The sequence below is a fragment of the Struthio camelus genome, chromosome 7, assembly GCF_040807025.1.
Source record: "Struthio camelus isolate bStrCam1 chromosome 7, bStrCam1.hap1, whole genome shotgun sequence".
Lineage (NCBI taxonomy): Eukaryota > Metazoa > Chordata > Aves > Struthioniformes > Struthionidae > Struthio > Struthio camelus.
Window position 1 is genome coordinate 32,806,211 of NC_090948.1, and position 21,170 is coordinate 32,827,380.

The 21,170-nt window shown below is 44.9% G+C and overlaps 1 protein-coding gene across 1 annotated transcript in view; it reads left to right on the top strand.

The window, feature by feature from the left end:
* Positions 1-4,406: 4,406 nt before the first annotated feature.
* Positions 4,407-21,170, top strand: part of CDHR1 (cadherin related family member 1) — a 54,975-nt gene continuing 38,211 nt past the window's right edge. Inside the window, exons 1-7 of the mRNA XM_068950627.1 lie at positions 4,407-5,482; positions 5,663-7,771; positions 8,436-8,714; positions 9,010-9,086; positions 11,357-11,516; positions 12,989-13,137; positions 13,881-13,976. Of these exons, the coding sequence (XP_068806728.1) occupies positions 13,077-13,137; positions 13,881-13,976 (157 nt within the window). The 5' untranslated portion in view covers positions 4,407-5,482; positions 5,663-7,771; positions 8,436-8,714; ... (1 more) ...; positions 11,357-11,516; positions 12,989-13,076. The remainder of the gene's footprint in view (positions 5,483-5,662; positions 7,772-8,435; positions 8,715-9,009; positions 9,087-11,356; positions 11,517-12,988; positions 13,138-13,880; positions 13,977-21,170) is intronic.

Below are 21,170 nucleotides of genomic sequence, written 5' to 3' on the forward strand. Positions count from 1 at the left end.
ACATAGCTGTTGCTCTCCAAACTCCTTGTGACTTAAGTCGTTGTTGGATCAAGCCTGGAGATCCCCTTGTCTGATACCATCCCATCTGTCGTCATACTTGACTGCCATTTCACAGCAAAGAATTGCCAGATGGTGAATGCAGGTTGGCTTTCCTGTCCCCTTTTGACTGAGGCTTATTCCAAGAAGAATTTGTCCAAAGCTTAGCAATGACTTTCTCTCCTCACTTGAAGGAAGCGAGAGGAAAACTCTCCTATGGGTCCGTCTTTTACCTCAAAGCAGCCACCTCTTCCCATTAGATCTGAGCAGTTGTCCCCATCACAGCCAGTTTATCTGCACAGCTCATCAACTATTTAAGAACTAGTGGGAAGCAAAGAGAGTTCCTTGCTGCTGCAAATTAGATGACGCAAGGAAGTGTGTTAATTCTAACCCCCTTGTGTTACTGGTTCTCAGTAGCCCTTCAGAATTATAAGATGGCAGGCACCGGTTGGTTGACCAGCTGTGTTGATTTTTTAAAAACAGCAGAATCATCTTGTCATATTTTGGCCTAGGATTTTGGAACCAGGTTATGGGTGCAGAAGGAGTGACTTCTGTATTTTCAGTGTATTAGGGGTGGGAGTCTCCGCTGAAAGAGCGCTTGTCTGGGCATGGATTAGGCCAGTTCATCATTCATCCCTTATGCTAGTGTATATCTGTGCTTCAGAGGTGTTGCCTGTGAATATCTTCAGGTGTGGGGGATTAATTCCCCATTTTCAGTCTGATGCGTTTTCCATGAGGAAATGGATAAGGACAGGGATTTGCTGTAGGATAAGCTTCTTGCTGTCATAATGCCGTCTGGCCAGCCTGTGAAAGCATAATCAGAGAAATCAGGTCACTATGTGTCTGAGAGATGCTAAATTGAACGTGGTTTATCCATCCTTTGCAGCCTGACATGCTCAACAATCTCTGTAATTGCAAGAAATTGTCAAACCAAGCCCAGTTTCTGTCAGAAGCTCAAACTGTGTTGTTCCTGGCATGTTAGTTCAAGAGCTGGTTAGTCTCAGGTGGCAGTACAGCGCAGGTGCTCACAAGAGATGATTTAAAGTTTGCATGGGAGACATCCAAACCCAAATGTTCAGAAGTTCGGTGCGCATAAAAATGCCTTCTCAGTGGCTGGTTGTGGTCAACTGCACACTAGGCACAAGTACAGTCTGAAAACACCGCCAATGTGTGTATAGATTTGTGATAAGTTTAGTGCAAAGTAACTGATATTTCCTGGGATAGCAGTATTTGCTGAACCTCTAAGTCCAAAAGTCAAACAGTTGCAGGGCTTCCCTGATCTGACAGGCAAGGTGACACTTGAAGGTCCTTCAGTGAAGTGCTGCTGGATTCAGTGATGTCATTTGGTCGTCAGTGGTGACCCCAAATGTAGCGCGGGAAAGACATGTTCATAAGGTGCTAGTTGATTAGTCTGCAGCTACAATAGCTTGCCTTGGTCTCTGAAAATCAAATCTCTGTAACACGCTTTCAGAATCAGCTCCCAAGGCTGGAGCATACTAGAAAATACCATCTTTGCTACATGGGCTCCTGAGCCAAAAGTTCTGATGTGCGTTGTTGCAGAGCCCTGTATCGTGATCAGTGGTGACTGTGGGGTGCAGGTGTGCTGTGTTCACTGAGAAATGCTAAAACTTATTTTGCCTCTTGGAAGTTTCCACAGGAGATAAATATGCCTGAGAAAGAAGATCCTTTCATACAAAAAAGCATGAAGAATTTCATCAGCTTACAAATGCTCTTAGAGAAGCGGTGAGAGATGATTTGAAACAAAACCAAGCTCTGAATGAGATGAAAGATAGTGCAGTAGTGTCTGCAAGTCCCTCAGTAAATTGCTTTTACTCTTCAGATAACTTTTCATTACTCGGGAGACAACAAATGATGGCAATTTCACAAGGCTCTTATCTTGAAGTTCTTTGAATTTACCAAGGTTAACAATTAAGCACTGCCCTTTGACTTAGTTAAACATGCACCAATTCCTCTTATTTTTCTCATAAAAATCTCCAGATAAGTGTAAGGTGAAAAAAGAGAAAATATTTGAGATGAAGTTATGCATTAAGGTTGACCTTAGTCTTGTAAACTCAGTCTTTGATGATCTTTGAAAGGTGCTCCCTTAGACTTCTACAGAGATAGGTCAAGACTGACCAGTTTTGAAAAAAGATCCCGAAGTCTGAGAAATGAACTGGTTCATCGTAATTTTATTTTAAAATACGCTTTGCACTTTTTTCTGTCTATTGCACAAAGCTGCTCTCTCTTTTTCCCTTCCCCAGCTTTCTTTCCATGCTTTTTTCTGTTTCTTGACGTGTTTTTGCGGTTTCTGGTTCAAAGTCTTCCTCATTGTTTGTTCTCACCAACTGGAAAAGTCATCTTTTGTTTCTTGGCCTCTCTGTCCCCCACCCATTCCTTATCTACGCAGGATCTTATCTCAGCGCCATTCCTCTACTGTCTGAATTTCCTCAAGTTTTTCTCCCTGTGCTGAACTATTTTAATTTGACTCCAGGAATTTCAGTCTGTAAGAGGGACAAGACTCCAGACTGTTAGAAAGACCAGTTATAAAACAGTAGGGTATTGTATTTGTTATTTCCAGGCATCTTTTTTGTGTTAAGGACAGTTTCAGGTACAGGATGCGAGCATCTCTGTTTAAAAGCACCATAAAATCATGTATGAGTATGAGTAGGGATTTTTCTGTCATTTAGTTTGGCTTTCAGCCTTTACTGTGATAACTTTTGGATCTGCTCTTTAGTAATCGTGATGTGAATCCTGGTATTACCGCGTGTGGAAGGTTGTTTCCTGATGTTTTATCCATTCGTTAGATTAACACATATTGTTTGTTGGGTTTCTTGCTATATAGCTCTATTGATTTATTTTATTAACAGGTTGTTGTAAAAAGTGATAATGGTATTTTGAGATAAGTTCTTGAAGGGGGTGGGAGGAGAAGGTTAAGGGCACACTGCTTGTAGTTAGAGCTAGTAGGCATGAAGGTGGCTTTTGAGCTCTAGCCAGGTTAAGCTGCTTGTTTTGCCAACTGTGAGAGCCACTATACTTACAGACTATTCCTTGTGTAAAAGTCTCTCCAGTCAAAGGCTAGATAGTTGCTGGAAACTATATGGGGTGATAGTCCTATGCATTTTTGAAGATTACTCCAAAATTGAATATTTAATCCTCTTGTTATAAATTACAGTATGTTGAAATGTACTTTGTTACCTAGGACAAGCACTGCTTTGGTATAACAGGCTCTCCAGGTACTCAGGTTTTGTCTTGTTACTGAGTTCCTAAGTGAAGGTGGAGGATCACCTCAGCCAGTTGGACCTCCCAGTCCTCACAAGGTAAGTTCCCCAGGACCCAGTCTGGGAGTTGGTGAGTTGTGGGACTCCCCAGCGAGAAAGGGGGAGGCCTGTGCCTTGGTTCTTAGCAAGAGGGGTCATAGGCAGACCCCTCTGCAACCACGATGCCACACGTTTACCTGCATAAAATTCAGGGGCTGCATGTCCTTCCCTCTGCCAGTGTGACTGAAGTGACGCTTTTGTCTAGAGCTGATCCTCTGGCCAGGACTGTAGTTCTTTGCATTTGCGCCATTCCTGTACTGAACTGCTGACTTTGGTTATGTGTGGCAATGAAAGGAGCATGTCCAATTTTCATACGTCCTCTCATTCAACAAATCATACTACTGCCTTGTAAGCAGGATGTCTGTACAGTGACGTCCACGACACGCGCACTAGTCGGAAGACTTGCAGAGATAACGTAAACATTTTATTGCCCTGCCTTGACAAGTCCCATCACTTTTGTCAGCTGCACTGACTAAATTATAAAATCTTGATTCATTCATTATTTACACCCCAACTGCACAGACTATGACATATATGTGCTATTTCTACAGGCAAAATGATGAGCAATAGTAGTTCTTGCATAAATAACTTGGACTGTCTGTCTGCTGTTAAATGGCCTCCTTCAAACAGGTCTGCGTCGTGCTCTGCGGCACCACGTCCATCAGTGCTTATGCTGCCAAAGTGAATATAGGGTATATAAGGATATCAGGATAGTCTAGGGAGTATTCTCTGTTTATTATCCCTGAAAAAACAAGATGAGTAGCGTCGTCTTTGTCGATGACGCGTAGCTTCCAAAGGACCAAGGTTACTGAATTGTAAATGGATTTTTGCAGTGGTCTTCAATATCCTCTAGGCTAGTAAGGTGCCTTAGCAGGAACTTTCATTACAGAGCTGCTGTGGCAAATGTTCTCCCCTCCCCTGTTGCCCACAGAGCCTTTTTTGCAAACTATAAAATACCTTTTGCCAGCCTGCAACCAGGAGGAGGCAGCTCCATCTGAGATGGAGCACTGGGAGAGTTTCTTCTCCTTCCCAGGAATTCTCACTAACCTTCTTTGCAGCCACCTACAGCGAATGATTATATAATTCATAATAAATTCTGCAGGCAAGTGATCTGAGATTTTTGTTTTGCAGATTAGTATTTTTTCCTATGGAATGAATGCAGTATCTCTTTTTGCCTGGATTCTCCTACTTGGAAAAAAATCTCGTCTGTTGGGAAGCACTTTGATATCTGTATCTGAAAGTCGCCAGTGTAATGCTAAGATTGCTAGGTGTTTGCTGTTTGCTCTCCCTCTGCTTTCCTCCCGTGGATGCCTCTTAGTTTCTTTGGAGAGAGGGACATGATGACCCCCAGCAGCGCTGTCTAAAGCACGGCATGTGTTGCAATTTGTGAAATAGCAGGGCTGTCTGACCACGCAGAATAGCGATAGCTTGTTTTTAAGGTGACTGACAATTTACCCTAAGGAGCCTTGGGTACCTCCTGTTCCTAGACTATTACCTTGGCATGTTTGCTCTGCTACCTGGGTAACTTTTGTTGGTTCCTGATGCGGTACAATGAGTCATTTCTCTCGGTTTGTGCCAAGCAGAAATGCTATCAAAAGTCCAGTAAATCGAGGCCTGCAGAGAATGAAAATAGATTTTACGTTTAGGTATATGTGTGGAGTTTGGCCTTTGAAATGTTCCCCCAGCAGGGGAAGATTCTGTTCTGATTCAGCGATACCAGGCAATTTGAGGAGCTGGGGAGAGGAAAAACTAGCGTTATTTCGTGCCTTCTGAAATGCTGACCGTACATACCTCCATAACCTGGCCTTGGTCTGTGTGTGTTTAAACAGTAAAGTGAGTACTTCCTCCTTCAAGCTCTGGCTTGTAACGTCATGAGAGCAGTTCCCTGGCCATTGTTGGAGTGAGACTTCTGGCTTCCTTCTGGCTTTTCACGCCAGTGGCAGCCAGCACAGGTGAATGTTTTTACTGCAGGTAGGCTTCCAGTTTTGTTTGTTTTCTCAAGCTGTTACCCCAGAGTTCGTCGTGATTATAAAGAACGTTTTCACTGGGTGTGAGAGGATCTCTTTGACTGTGTGCCTGTTCTCTTAGCAAGCCTCGCTATCCGTTTGGAAAATACAAGAAGTTTCCTGGTATATTTATTGCTCTATTTGGGATACATAAAAATAACCTGAAAGAAGTTTAAAACCTACGTATCTCTAGAGCTGTGCATGAGTATCCCATGTTTAACAGTGGGACTACTCTGAAACAGCTGGGGGCAGAGGAAGTGTGATTATTCAGGGACATGTTTTCTTTCTATTAATTTATTCCAGCAATCCTTCATAAATGTCTGAAGCTCTCTTGGTGCAAGGAGATTTGGGTGGGGTGCTGCTGGAGAATGCTGGCTACGCAGGCTGGGAGAGGCATGCCTGCTCTTGCACGTCCATAGCACGCCAGGCGGTGCGAGACCTCCACAGTGCCTCATGAGCTGCTCCCCTCCTGCGAGAGGTTTCTGCATAATTATGCTTGACCAGGTCTGTCCAGGCTGTAACCATCTTAGTCAGAGGGCTAACAGCAGAGAGGAGCTGCTTGCCGGGGGAAAAAAGGTGAATCCCAAAGGATGGGGGAGACTAACTTTGCTCTGGATTGAACATGAGATCAGCACCATGAGGCGGGAGGGTGTGTGTGTAAAGCGAAACTTTTGCTCAGCGAACAGGAGACTGCGCAGAGCTGGGAGGAGGTTTGCAACTTTGATCTCTCTGGCTTTCCTGTTTGTTCCCACCAAAGATGTCCCTTTCTCTCATTCCCCCTCTGCTTGCATTGCATCAGGGCTGCAAGAGAGCTGCGCGAAGAGCGTGCCCGCTCCTTACAAATGGCTGAAGCGGGGGCGGGGGGCCTCATTTTTTAGAGGCAGTGGAGCAGGATGAAAAACACGAGTTTCTCCCCTTGAGGAGGGTTGGAAGGGATCCATGTTTGCATCCCCCCTGAAATTTTCAGTTTCTCTATGGAATAATATTCAGCAAAATATTTATGTAAAATAACAAAATATTTCAAATCACAATGTGGTTTCAGTGCAATATGAACATTTTCCAAAGAAAGAAGACAAAAGTGTTTAAGGTCAAAAAGTGATTTCCGTATTAGAAAAAGAAGCAAATGATGACTGGAAATTTTTGACGGGTCGTAACAGTAAAGACACTTTCCCAAAGCCCAAGACAAAAGATGTGATGTGGCAGTCTTTTTAATTTATAAACTCCCTGGTTTATTGGTAGACAAAATGGATCAAAAGTAGACCATAGTCTAAAACTAAAACTGTATGCAGTTCTGAAAAACAAAGAAAAAGACCAAAAAAAATCTTATTTCTGAAATCAGGAAGTAAGCAACTACCAGAAAACCTAGCCTTTGAGAGGAAATTAAGCCTTCTTGTGCCGTGGCTTTTGTTGCCATGTTTTTCTCTATCAAGGGGGAAGATAACAGGCTACATCCCTTTGAAGAAATTGCAGTTCGTATGCGAGTTGAATTATTTGTTTGCCCAAACTTTGTCCAAGAATTTTGTCCAGGAGCCGTTTTGGGTGCTCCTACTTTTGTTAACCAGTCTGGGACACTTCGAGGAGGGGGTTCAAGTAAATATCACACAGATGCTTGTAGTCACCTCTCAAAAGCTTGTTTTTTCTTCCCAAGAATGAAGAGTGTTTTTCTTCTTTGGCCCTTTTTTGGGGGTGGGGGGAGGTGAGGGAGGAGGGAATAACTTCCTGAATCAGTTGAGTTACCAGTTTTCTTCGGGAAACTTCAGGATATGTGTTTTATCCAGGCTTTTACCGTTCTCCTGTATACTACTGGGGTTTAGCGTAGTTGCCCAGTGGAACTGTAATACAAAAAAGGTGTGTAAGCAGCTGAGTTACGACTCCGCATATGACTGCTCTTCAAACCAAACTGCACAGTATTGCTTTCTGTGTATTGCTCTGTTCTTAATTTTTCTTTCCTTTCATTTTTTTATTAGTGAACTGAGAGAGGTTTATAAATTTGGCCAAGATCCTTAAAGACAGACAGTCACTATCTTTTGGTGTCCTTAATGTGATTTTAATGATCTTGGGCTGATTATTTCTAGGTTGTCTGTGTTAGAGGTGGAAACCGAACTCCGTGAGTCAGAACTAACTATGAGATCATTTTACCTTTCAGATGTAAAAGTGTTAAGCTCATTCAGTTAGTACCAAAAGAATAACATAGGGAGAGAGAGAAAGAGGTCTTTACTGGTTTACGTTTGAATCTTGCAGGGCTACCAAAAATTCTAAGTCTTTTTAACAGTTTGGCGTATTTGCGTCAGCCACATTCATCACAGCCTCACGTCATCTGTGTCGGAAAGCACCACGTTGGACAATAGGGTGCTTAAGGATTACGCATTCTGCTGATCGTGTCAGTGGATCAGTCCTTTATCTGCTGTATATGTAAGTCATAAAACTTGCTCTGTTCTTCCTGCTGTAAAGAGCAGGCGTTGTTTGTGTTGTTTAGAGTGTAAACTAAATGCAGGCAGTACACACGGGTCCTCCACCAAGGACCTGCCAAACAAAACAAAAACAGCTGTAGCCTGTTTCTAAATGGCTCGCATGCCAGCTAGAACCTAATTTAATTTGGTAGATAATAATGGTGGCAGAAGGTGAAGAGATGTAAGGGACTTGAGGCTCTGCTCTCCTGCCATCAAATTGGCTCAGCTTCTGGCTCTCAGAAGCCAGACAGAAACCGTTATTTCTGTTGTGCTGTGTTAGGAAAATGCAAAGGGTAGTTTGCCTAAAATTATTCACAATTAAAACATGAAAACAGTCACCTGAAGTATTCATCGACAGTTGTTCTTAGATTTACAATGCTGTCATTTATGCTGTGTAGTAATGGAGGTTGGTGGACAGCGATGATGCTGTGCCCCGGTATAAATCATCTCTCTGCCCCTTGGTGGGGGGGGGGGGATTTTGAGGGAGAGGGATGATGCAGGCTGGACAGATGAGTTTTTTTTAGATGAGGTTTTGTTGGGAAGGAACTGCACGTTTAACTTTATCTTAACCGTCTGCTTATACTGGCTGTGCTTTGCTGAAATGAAGAGCGCTATTTCCTGCCCAGGTCCAGGTCAGAAAGCTAACATCCAACAAGAAAGTGGATTTGTTGCGTTTGCTGTACCTTAGCACATCCTGCTGGTGATAAAACATTTGGAGAACTGCTTGAACAATTCTCACTCGTGCGATGCTGTGGGACTTGCTCATGACCTGCCTCTTGAGAAGGCAAAGAACGGCTCAGCTGCGGTCCCAGCTCCATCAACTTGGGGCATGTGGGGCCCCTTACCTGTTGTGCATGTCTCAGGCCCGCCCTTCTGCCCTTCCTTTGCCTGCTACGCATTCAAACGTAAGTAAGAGCCCCCCATCATATTTGAAGGAGACGGGTCTTAAAAATTACTCTGACTCCCCTTCTCTCCTTTGTAGCTATTGCATCTAGCAATTCTGCGCAGAATGCCTCCAGGAATCACTGATCTCTCCTACTGCTCCTTTTAGTCAGTGTGTTATTTAGAGAAGGAAAGCCGTAGTGTGATTTCACCTCTTTCTGCACATGCTGGTTTCTATAAAGTGTAGAGCACTTTTTATATTGACTTTATTTACACGCATAAATGTACACACAAAAAACGTTGAATATTCTTTTCCAGGATAACTCTTTACATCATACTCAGAAGAGGAGGAGGAGCATAGGGAGGAGAATGACTTGAGCTGCTACTATGTGAATGTAAGCTTGGTTACTTACCAAAACTGTCCAGAGTCTAAAACAGTGGTTTTTAACTCAAATGGAGACAGGCATAAGATTTGAGGAGCGTACCTAGCTCATACAAAACAGAGCAGGAGAGTGGAAGAGAATTTAATCTCTCTGTTGTTATTCCTTTAATTTTTGCTCTCTGTTTTTTAACTGTGTGCATGTGTAAGCATAAGAAAAGTGATTGAAATGCAGCACAGTCAAAATCTCACATTTCTCTTCTAGGCAGGCACTCCCCAGGTAGGCAGCTCTAATATGATTGCTCTGAGGTGGAAGGGCCACCCACAATGTGGAAAGCGTAATTTATCTCTGTGCCTGCTCTATCTCTGCCCTCTGTGCTCGGACCGCCAGCCTAGGTGGAAATTAGTGCCATCTGGGGTGCTGGTGACTGGATAAGGGCGTTTGCAAATTGCCAGTTGTAACCGGGCCTCCTCCGACTCTGCCCACAGAGGTACCACTGAGCTCAGTACTGATATCACTGTCTCAGAGATAGACACTCTTGGGAGCGTGCCTGCCCCTTCTCCTGATGAGAACTTGCTTTTATGTATTGCATAGCATGAGGGACTGTGGTCGTCCGGTATTTTTCGTTCCAGGCCAAGACTATCAGAAGCAGCTGTTCCCAGCGTCATGTGCCACTGTCTCCCCTTCCCAGGTCTTACGTGTCAGCACCCAACCCTGGAGGGCTTATACCGTACCAATTACCCTTTTAATGTTGGCGTCTTATCCAAGCTTGGTAGCCTGAGTGAAGGCTGGTGTGGATAACAGCTCAAGGCCACGTGTTTGGTTTTAGTGCTGACATCTGTTGCCAGTTCTGGTTTGGCACAGATTTTAGGCTGGGCATTGGGGTTGAGCTTGAGAAGCTTTGGATGGGCCCTTGATTCCCATATTCCTTCAAGAAGGCAGGGACAGGAAAAGGGCTGCTATCAGTACTGGTGGAAGCCCATCTCTTGACAGCCATATTTGATTAATGGAGATTAGTTCTAGGCTTAAGTCTGGGTTTTGGATTACAGAAAGTAAACATGTTTGGGCTCCGGTTCCTCCAAGATTCATGAAGGCGCAGGGAGATAAGAAAGAGGAGGGCTGGAGCTGGCAGGGGAAAAATCATAAAAATCAATCAAGTTTCATCAACCCTATTAGCTTTGATGAAGGAATGTTTTCTGTGAGAAAAAAAAAAAAATCTGTCAGAATATTGATGCCCAGCTGTAGCAGGTGTATAACTAAGTGCATAAAGGTGTTCTGGCTGGATTTTCATACTCTTAGGGGACTAAGAGCTCAAACTCATTGAGATTCAGGACGAGTCAGACGTTTTGCTTCCTTGGAGATACGGCCCTAGAGATTTAGATCCCTTGGGGCTGCAGCGAGGGGAACATGCAGGTATTAACTTTGACTGTTGACTTGGACTATTGACTTTGGCTCCCCACCACTTCTAGGAAAATACCCTGCAGAAAAGCATATTCTCGGTTCTGGCTCGGGGAGGCAGGTAAGAGGAGATTTAGGTGCTGTTTATGATTTTTTTTTGTTTTGAAAGGTAGGTGTTGCACACACCTCCTGCTTCCCAAGTGACTGATGTTTCCACTGCCGCCTCTGGCTGATAGTAAAGCAATGTGGCTTCTTGGGCACCATGCAGGTGTGTTTTTGTGCTTTTACCAGTGGTTCAGCATTACTGTTGACAGTGGTAGCAGGGTTAAATCTGTATCACAGTTTACATTTATATGCCGTCTTCTATTTGTGAATCCCTTTGCACCCAGTTTCCAGCTTCGGATCCCTGTATCGTGAGTTTAAAGGCATTAACAGTAGGTTTGGTTTTGTTAGTTGCCTGCTTGCAGATTCCTCTGGGGTTTATGGGGCACTGTTGAAGTCAGCATGCTGGTTTGACATGGAGTCTTCACAAATGCTATTGTATAAAAATAGTCAGAGAGAGTCACGTCAAAGGTCTGATCTTGTAGGAGATGCTTGGAAAACAGACGGAGGGCAAAGGCAGAGTGATCCTTCCCCTGGTATAACTTACCAGCTTCTGGCAGGTAATAATTTAGTGCCTTCTTGAGCCCAGGTTTGCATCAGAATCATCATGTTCGATAGTCAGTCATGGACATAATCTTCCTGAATTTGTCCAATCCCTTTTTAAGCTTTTGCTGTCTATACCATCCTCTGGCAAGTTCCACTATGGATGGTGAGTTTTTTAGTATTTTACAGAAAACTTTTGCATTTTCCTCTTTGAGGGGCCTTACAGTTAACTTATTTTGCAGGCAGACGTATCCAAGCAGGAGCATTGTAGGTCCGAGGGGCTTCCAGAGACGTGGGAAACCCACAGGAGCATCACAGCAGTGTGTCTGCTGCAAAGACTTCTCTCCCCACGATCTCCTCTGTTATTCATTCGTCCTGCAGTTTCAGTGACTGGTGGATAAGGTATGCTATAAATACGTACCAGCTTCTATCTGCCGAGGCCTTCTATACTGTGGGGAAAAATGCACGAAAAAGCTGCTTGAAGCCAGCCTTCTCTTCCATACCTGTTTGAAGAAAGCTAGCCTGGGAGCACAGTGCCCCCAGCCTCCCCACACTGACAGGCATGCAGCATCCCCTGGATTAAGGGAGGGTCTGTACATGAAGCCCCTGACTGAGGGGTGGCCACGCTCCTGTAGGGACGGCCGCTGGCCCCAGGGGTTTGCAGCAGGATCCGATCCGCCAGCAGCGAGCTCTGCTGACCACGCATTAGCCAGCACCAGCTGGAGCCTGGGCGCGGGGACAGGGCTGCCAAGCAATTGCACCCATCTCGCCCGCACCCTCCATGTGTGCATTCAGCGCTGGTATAAACAGATTATATCTGCCAGGAAGAAAACCGAACTTCTGTCACATTTAAAAGCATTGCAATAGAGAACTCTGTTTGGTTGATTTCTTGAACGCTTCTTCCATGCACACTGTTAATTAAAACCAGAAATGAAAACTGCGTTAGCACAACCTTAAAGGCTACTTTAAGTAGCCTGTGCTACTTTGCCTCAGATCAAGTTTAAACAGCTGAACCACTATGTCTACATCTCCCTTACAGAACCGAGTTATTACCACTGATCAAGTTCCTTTTAAGCAGGCAAAAACTTTGTATGTGAATGTTTTCCCAGAGTGGCTATTTTTTTAATCTTATAATTTATTGGGTTTTTATATATGCATGTGTGTACGTATATGTGCGTGTATATGTACATATATATAAATAGTGCAGACACCTTTTATGTGCAGAAAACCGAAACAAAGCAGAGAAGAAAAGCTACTTTCTTAATTTTTTCCATGAGACCCTTTGAGTGTTGGTTAAAATTACAGGCTGATGTAAAGGGTGCTTTGGAAGCCTATGAGAAATCCACCTATTTTAAAAATTAAATGATCAGGCCAGATCATGAAAAGAATATTTTCACTTCTGCATTTTGACTGTGCAATTTTGTGTATTTTATGCTGTCCTCAATGCGATGGTTTCCTTTAAAACTCTTAATAGTGAAGCTTACTGTTACTTGTGTTAGATTTTCTTCCTTTATAGTTTCTCAAGATTACCAAATCTAATATACAGAAAAAATCTCTTGCAGCTCTAAAAAATAGAGGACTGAGTTAGAGAATTAAAGATAGAATTCGGGAAGAAAACAACTTTCAGCTTTACCTTCTCTCTGGCTTGCGCATTTAGGCAACACAAATACAGTACTAACAGCAGAACCTCTGAGAGTTATGCTGATTCCTCCAAATCTCGTCTCAGAAATGAGTCCCACAGCTCCCTGCAAAGTAATTGGTCTAATTAGGTGGTAGGAAGGAGCTTCTTTAAATTCCTCAGAAATTAAGACGTGTCATCCGCTTAACATGTTAACATCTGTTACTGCCTCTTGCACATTTCTCCACTACATCAGTCTGAAGGACGCTCTCCTAGTCCTGTCAGAGACAATAAAATAAAGTAGAACCCTTGAAACCGAAGACTTTGGCCCCTTCTTCAGTGGGATGAAGCATGTAAGGCATTTCACCCCCTGCTTATTTCTCAGTTTGGTGCACGTTTGCCTGGGTGAGTACAATAATCACTTTGTTAATTAAAAATATAGGAGGATGCAAGCATGGCCTTAAATCCTGTAGTAATCCTTACTAATGTGGTAATGTGGTCCTGAAATGTTTTCCTTGGAGACTGATCCCTGTACAAATGTTACCCATTGTGCTTATGTATTTGAAGTTTTATTTCAAATGGGCTGTTTTGAGTCTCTTAACAGTCAGTCAAGAGAATGACAACTAATTTGTTGTTTTTTGTTTTTTTTTTTTTTAACTTTGTTTGCTGTTGTCTGGCAGCAAGTAAGTAACTATTTAATTATGGCTAATTGCTCACGCAGTAGGCGTAATTTTAAGACAAAACGTTTAGAGCGTTGGGTCAGGTTGGCATTGGGAAAGTTTCAGACTCTCACGGATAGAGCAGGGGAGAAGCGTGCAGTCGTTACAAACTGAAAAGGTTAATTTTGCAACGAAGCTGTCTGGAACTGAAGGGGGTTTCTTAGAGACATCCTGCTTGGTGATGATTCTGCTTTTTTCATATACTCTTTATTTGCTGCTGTGTGAATACTGGTACAGTGGCATGTACAAATAACTTAATACAGATATCTGTACATGCGCAATTTTGAAAGTCCGTTAGAGCAACTGATGTGTTATGCACTCATGCGATTCCCAAACCGGCTCCTGTTTACTGAGAGTTAGGGTAACAAAGCCAAGTAACTGCCGCCTATGAAATGCTTTTCTTTGGCTTCTGTGTTGTTTTAATTGCAGTTCAGGCAAATTATGCTCCCTATTTCTTTGATAACGGAGACAGAAGCACAAACGGGAACATGGCACTTCTCAGCCTTTCGGAGGACACACCCACTGGTCAGTATTAAATTTAGTATGTTTAGCTGAATAGTGAAACTGAAGCCACTCGCTCTTTTGATTAGCAAAGTGTGTTTTGTTGCGGGTGTTATTGCATACTGTGGTCTTGCATGTTTTCTTCTCAAGCTCTTAATTGCCCTCAATTTAAAATGACATGTTGAAATTGTAGCTGTAATTTAAAAGGTGCATTTTAGCTCTCCCATTCTTGGTCCCCTAATCTATTCGCAGGACCAGAGCACGGACCTTTGGGATCAAAAATAAATTCTTGGTGGTAAGAGATTTCTTACCAGTTCTGCAAATGTTTCTGCGAAGACAGCAGAGTTCCTAATAATTTTATCAGACTTTGTATCCCCAAAAGAAAGCTGTACATTGAAAAATAACAGAGGTAGGATTTTCTTCAAACAGTTGTTATATTTTTCATGTGTGCAGTACAAATGGTAGAAAATGTTTCTACTTGGAGTGAAAATTGCTTTCTCTAAATATCTGACTTTTTTAAAAAAAAGGTTTGGTTGTATTATTGAAAATTCAAGAATGGATGCATTTTTCAACTTTCAGACATCAGAAACAGCTTTGGAGGGGGTCTCTTTATTTTGTTCCTTTTTTTTTAATTCAGTTGCCCTAAGAAAAATTTAAAAGAGATCAAAAAAGGTGGTTTGCAATCAATATTTTCCACAGGGGAGAAGTGGAAACTGTCACTATGGTATACAAATTTTTATGTAAAATGCATTACAGTGATAAACACCCCCCCCTCCCTTTTCTCCACACAGATGCAGCGCTGAGGTTTTGTTTTAGGATTTGCTCCCATTTGTTTGCGGCTGTGACAGGCTAAATCAGAAAAAGCACGGCGCTATTGCAAAAGGAGCCTCAGGGCGCCTAGGTAGTAGTTGCCTTGCGCTGAGAGGAGCCGTGGCTGGGCAGCGGGGTGCACCCCGAACCCTGCCCTCCCCCGGCCCGGGGTCCCTGGCGAGGCCGCGGCGAGGGCAGGCTGCCGGGCTCAGCAGCCCGCGGGGCGCTCCCGGCGGAGGAGCGCTCGCCCTCCCACTGGGTGAGGCTGTGCAGGACGCAGCTCCAGTGGCACCGCACCGGTCGGAGACCGAAGGTGGGGCGAAAGGAAGGCAAGCGCCATCCCTGCAAGGCCCAGGAGCCCCGGGCTGCTGTGCCTCGCGTCTGGGTAAGGCCGCCTGGGGTTTGCTCAGAGTCTCGGTTTCGGGCCTGGGGATGTGGGTCCCACCCAAGGTCCGCACTGAGGTGGTAGGGGGCGAGGAGAGAACGGTTTGGAAGCAGGGACCTAACGGAAACAACTTTTCAACCGCCGAGGCGGGAGGAAGCGATGGCAGTCCCGTGGAAAGCAGCATGTAGCGCAGAAGTGACGCGACGAGCGGACAAGCGTGAAGAGAACCTGCTTATGATGCAGCAGGGGCTTTGCTATAAGCTCGGTCAAGCTCAAGGGGAAAGCTCAGCCGAAGGTCAACGGCGGCGCAGTGGCACAAGCAAAAGCCAGAGGCAGATGGGGAAGCTGTGATTTGCACTGTACCTTTGCCTGTATTCGCCTAGAAATCACACTTGCTCAGCTTTTGCAATCAGGACAGTTATGCTGATTGCTGGAATAAGATTAGCCGGTGGAATCACTTGTCTGCTAGCGTAGATGAGGTTTGTAATGCTGGGCAGCCCCTGACACAAAGTGGGACCCCTGCTGCCGTTCATCTGAGGTGATGCTTGCCAGCTCTGGCTCTCGGACCTCAGGCAGTGAAACTCGCTTGCCGTCAACCTCCCATTCCCTGGTGTGGCGCCAGCTCTCAGGCACTTACAGAGCATCAGCCTCTCCCTGCCGCAGCTGGCAGCCTGCGCCGCAAGCCTCCGGCCACTGGCATGGGGATGGGGAGCTGAAGGTGGCACGGAGTTGCAGCAGTCAGAGGTGGCCTTCCTGGCAGGACCAGAGCTCCACGGGGTCTCTCTGAAGACGACACTTAACAGCAGCAGTGAAGTGCAGCAGGTGATTTCCTAGTGCCAGGACCCAGCGTGTCTGGCCTGGGGCTGCAGGCAGGCAAAAAATGAGAGTACACATCCCTGCACAGCAAAATGGTTGTGTGGTGGAGCATAGCCTGTATTACATACTTGTAAGTAGCCTGAGTAAGAATAGTGATAAATATGTGATAGCATGAGCTTTTGCAGCGTTAGCAACCAGACTGAGTACATAGAGGTCCCTGGAGAGTTTATGCTTTGGTTGCTATTGTGATAGAGCTCCAGCTACTCAGTCTGTAGTGCTGTTGTTTCTCATGTGTGCTGGCTTCAGCCAGAATGTGTGTTTACATTGGCTGGTCTGTACTTGCAGTTTGCTGTATAAATGTGCTTTAAAAGACAAGAGAGAAGTAACTTCTGGCTTAAATCTCCGAAGGTGCCACTGGAAGGGTTTCTTTGAGGTGAAATGCTAGGAGGTGTTGAGTTTAAGCTGGAACTTCACAAAGGACCTAGAGAAACCCTTGAGAAAAGCAGATAAGAGCTTGCTTTTGAGAAATATCAAGGTGGTGGCCTTGCCACACAACTGCCAACGCTTCTTTGATCTGTAATTCCTAGGCCAACCGGACTAAAATCTCAGAGTACTGCAAAGTCCTCTCATCTGAAAGCACTCTGGGAAGTGCCCTTCTAGCTCCAGCTTCTGCTAGGGGCAAAATGAGAAACAGCTCAACAGCATAGACCTACCTGCAGGTGGAGTCAGCACAGCAAGCCCTCTCGGGATGCTTTGGAGGAAGGCTCCCAGAGGAAGGCAGAGCGGGGACAGCGTCTTCAGCGTTACTGTGCCCGGGTGACAAAACAGGGAAATTAAAACTTCCATGTTATGATTCTGGATGGCCTCACTCAGCGTTGGTTTAGGCACTGCAAGAAATGGGCGTATAGCCATTAGGTCTTCTCTGTGCTTAGGTGAAAGTTGGAGTCATAGGCAGGATACTTTTCTTGGCTGTGCTGCAGCAGCAGCCAGTGTCTGATCTGAGCAGTGCCATGAACAGCAGCTTGAATAAACCTCTAGGAATTTTACAGTCTTTGGGGCTGCTGAGATTGCAAGCAGTTGGCAGTGTTGTGTGGTAGGTTCCCAATCATCTGTAGGCAGGGAACATTCGATGTTTTGGAGCACTGAGAGAGGAGAAGATGGGCTGTCTGTGTGGTTGTAGAAAGAGCAATTGCAGTGCTGTAGCTGCAAGAATGCATCAAATTCAGGAAAAATAGTCTTGTGTCCATATCATCATTAACTTGACCTTCTTTTCGCTTGCAGTGTGCTGCCTACCGAAGGTAAGGGTGATCTGTCACGTTACATACCTAGTGGCATAAGTTATCATAAAGACAGCAAATACCATTTCTGTGTGAAGGTTTTAAATTGTCTGCGCGTTTAGAGTCCCAGAGCATGAGACCCCTCAAGATAAGAAGGGCCAGCAGAGCAGCAGCCCCTCCCCGTGCCAGATTTAAGAAGAATGGGGAAAGTTATGGACTGAAAGACCAGTTGCAGTTTGTGTGGCTGCTGGGCAGGGCAGGTGGGGATATTTGGTTATTAGCTCTTGGCTAAGAGCAAAGAGCTATGTACATACAAAGAGCTGTGTACGTACAAAATACACATGTGCCCCTAATCAAGGTCTTAGGGCATGTGTAGGATGCTATTTCAGGTTGTTTGTTTCGTCCTACCTCATTAATCCCTGTAAGCCATCGTAGTGGGGCACCGAGAGCAGCTGTAAAGAAAGGGATTGAAGCACGCTTGTAAGGCCTAGGTTTGTTACTTTTTCAAAGTCCAAGCATCATCTGAACTCTGGAGATCTTTGCATGCCTCTCATCCTTGCGTTTTTCCTTTCCATTTCACTCCATGCCAGCAAGTTTGCACTCCCTCCCCCGTTCTTCTTTGCGGTCAAAGCTACTACTCCCAGCTATCTACCAGGTGGCCTATTTATCACTTGAGATGCCCGCACCCATCAGGCTCTTCCCGTATTGCTCCTGCATGCTCCTGGTCTGGTTTCTTCCCAGTTCCTGGCTGTGGAGACCCACCTCATGCTCTTTGGTATCCATTGCTCCTTCTCCGTTTCTGTTACCCTGACCAAACTGATGGTCCCCAAACTGGTAAGAGTCCCTGCTATTGTTATTTCCTGGTCCTTCCTTCAGTGCTCAGAAATCCCACCCTGGCACTCTGCTGTCTCTCCACATGTGTTTCTATATCTCTTCTATTGTGGGCATAACTGAACCTGGAAGGAATTTTTTCTGCATGCAATTTATTTCCAGCCCTCCTTGTCACCGAAAATATTTTTGAATGAAAGACTCAACATGCTTCTTTTCTCAATTACAATTCCTTGCTGCCTAGTCACACCAGACATGGATGTTTTAGGCCAAACTTTGTCTTGAAATCTGGAGACCCACCAAGACCTCACATTCAGATGACTCCAAAAAGCCTACATTGTTTTAAGGCCAGTGGCACAAAAATATTCACCTTCTTGCAGAAACTGAAGTCTTCCCCTTAGGAAAATTAGGAGCTACCAAAACTGAATTGTTTAATACAGCCTGTCTTCTGTGTCATTGTAGCTGAGCTCACATAGGCAAAATGGAGCACCCCCTGCAGAAGTGTTTGATGGAGGTACACTGACTTGCAGGTTATATGGCCTTTTCCTTTGTTTTTATGCTTTTAAAAGAAACTGCAGATGCATCAAGAAATCACCCTCAAATTGCTTCTCCTTGCGGTTGGTTGCCACAAGTTCCCCAGGGCCACTACCATGGGGTGGTGTTTTGGACCCACCACTGAGCAGTTGCCACTGGTTCCCCTCTCCCAGCCGCACGGGGTTACAGCCCCAGTGACGAGAGTCAGCTCATGCCGTAGCTGCTCCTGGCTTCAGCGCTGTTGCTCCGTGGCCGCGTCGCTGCTTCGTCAGTCAGCAGGGTGGCAGCCGTGGCAGCGATGCAGGGAGGGAGCTGAAGCAGCCTGGGTTGCTCAGGAAGCATGATTAACCGGTAGTGAATAGGAAAGGGGTATTTTCTGAGGCAGTCTTAGTGCACGATCCATGTTCTCCGGGAGCTTGAGATCCCCTTTCCTTGGGGTGCACTTGCAGCATAGAGCAGCCATCTGTAGGCTTTGCATTAGCAGCTGTTTGTTGCCTTTCCGCGTGGGGAAACAAGCAGGCTAATAACCCCCAGCTAGCTGGTATTTGCTGTGACATTAGGAACAGAGATACTTGCACTGGGAGCGTGCCCGTGGAAGTCCCTTTCAGCATCTTGTTAACAGATGTCAGCTATGGTAGCAGAGGAGGACTAGGGAGGCTGAACATGAGTCCAAAATGTGTTTGGCCTGTTTAACTTGGCAGCGAGGGGATGATTCCCGCGCGTCGGGCAGCAGGGAGGGAGCACGTGTCTTCAGCGAGAGGGCAATACTGGCCCAGAGCACGTGGATGGAAGCTGGCCACGAACAAATCTAGGCTGGAAATGAAGTAAAATGAGGCGATGCCAACATGAGACAGCCGTTCAACCTAAGTGGTCAGGCAAAGACCAAACGACTTTTAAGATGGCATAGAAGAATGACGGGAAAGTCTGACGTGCCTCCTGGGAACAAGCAGGAGCAAGGAGCACCTTGCAGCTCCCCAGGAGTTTCCCCAGTCGCATCCTGCTGTGCCATCGCAAAGGTACTCAGGGAACCTAGAGCTTCGGATCTGGGCCTGTGCACAACGTTTCTCATATCCCTGGTAAAGACTGCTCTGTTTCCTTATCTTTCTGACAGAAGGAGGCTGTTTGCTTGGTACTCCCTGATAAGATTTTGGCTAGGTTTTTCATTTATTTTCTTTTCAGCAAGTGGAGGTGGCGTACTGAGAGGAGATTTTTAATTGGCCTTAACACTGCTGAGAAGTGTTCCCATGGTGTTAATGATATGAGGAGTATTGTGCACTGAAATTACAATTCTGTCAAAACTCTGGTAGAGCTAGAAGAGAAATTTTGATCAACGATCCAATTTAAAAGGCACACAAATGTTATGCATTACAAAAAATGGATCGGTATCAGCTTTATCTAGAAAGCAAAGAGTGTAGTGAAAAGATCAATGACGCCCTTCATTACTTGCTCAGAACAGTAAACTCAGTATGTGCCAATATCAATGTTTTACCTCACTTTTAGAAGCAAGAAAATTGCTGTTTCCCTCTTAGGAAAACTCCTGAAAACAGAGGAGAGAAAACTGTAAGAATCAGATTAGAATAAGCTCGGGTTCCAATGTATTTGCCTAAACTTTTGTAATCCGTTCTCCTCTAGCACGTGCCCTGTGATTTCTGAGGACTGTTTCACAGTTTTGGGATACCAGCATTTGTTAGTTTTGGGATAGCGCCAGTCACAGGACTAGAACATGGCACTGGTCATCACTGGCATGCTGGGAAAACCTCAGATACAGGGTCATAGCGCCCAGCCCCTGTTTCCCCACCGGACAGATAGCGCTGCTCTAGCAGCTGCATGCGCTAGAAACACATAGCTGGGCATCTCAGAGAGACCAAGAGATCAACAAGAAGAAAGAGTAGTGGTTTCACGCTTATAGAAACCAACAAGACAGCCAGTGGTATGAAAAGTGGAAGGGATGGAAAAGTGAAGAAAAAAAGGGCAGAGAAGCAATTAAGAAGTAAAAAGTCCTAATGACAGAATGAGAAGAAATGCTATATTGACAGCAGCATCGGTGAAGTTATGACAGTTGACACCTGAGTTTGGTTCCAGCTAGGCTAGGTATTAAGACCAAAGCTTTTGAAAAACAAGAATAAATGCAGTTGGTGCCGGTGCTGCAGGATCTTCAACAGCCTTGAAATTTCAGTCTCTCATATAGGCAGCTATATCTAGAATGTAAAGGTCTCCTTAGGACACTGTATTTTGCAGCAGTCCCTGGTTATGCCTCTACTTGCTTTTCTTTGTGCTTACACGGTTCAGTTGTTATGGTTGGAGAAGTATGTCATCATTCTGCTCGTTGCCTTTCCCTAATATTTTTTTGGAATCTCAATTTTAGATTTATTCCACTTTACTTTGTGGGAAAAGTCTAAGAAAAATGTGAAAATTGTTTTGCAGTTTTGTAAATATGTTCTGCAAATTTTGAATGCTGGTTGGCTGGCTGAGCTAGCTCGTAATAGGGTCTGTTGTTTGTGCTCCTTTGGATCCATTGGTTTTTGCAATGTGAACTTTTTTTCTCTACAAAGTTGCCTTATTTCTAAC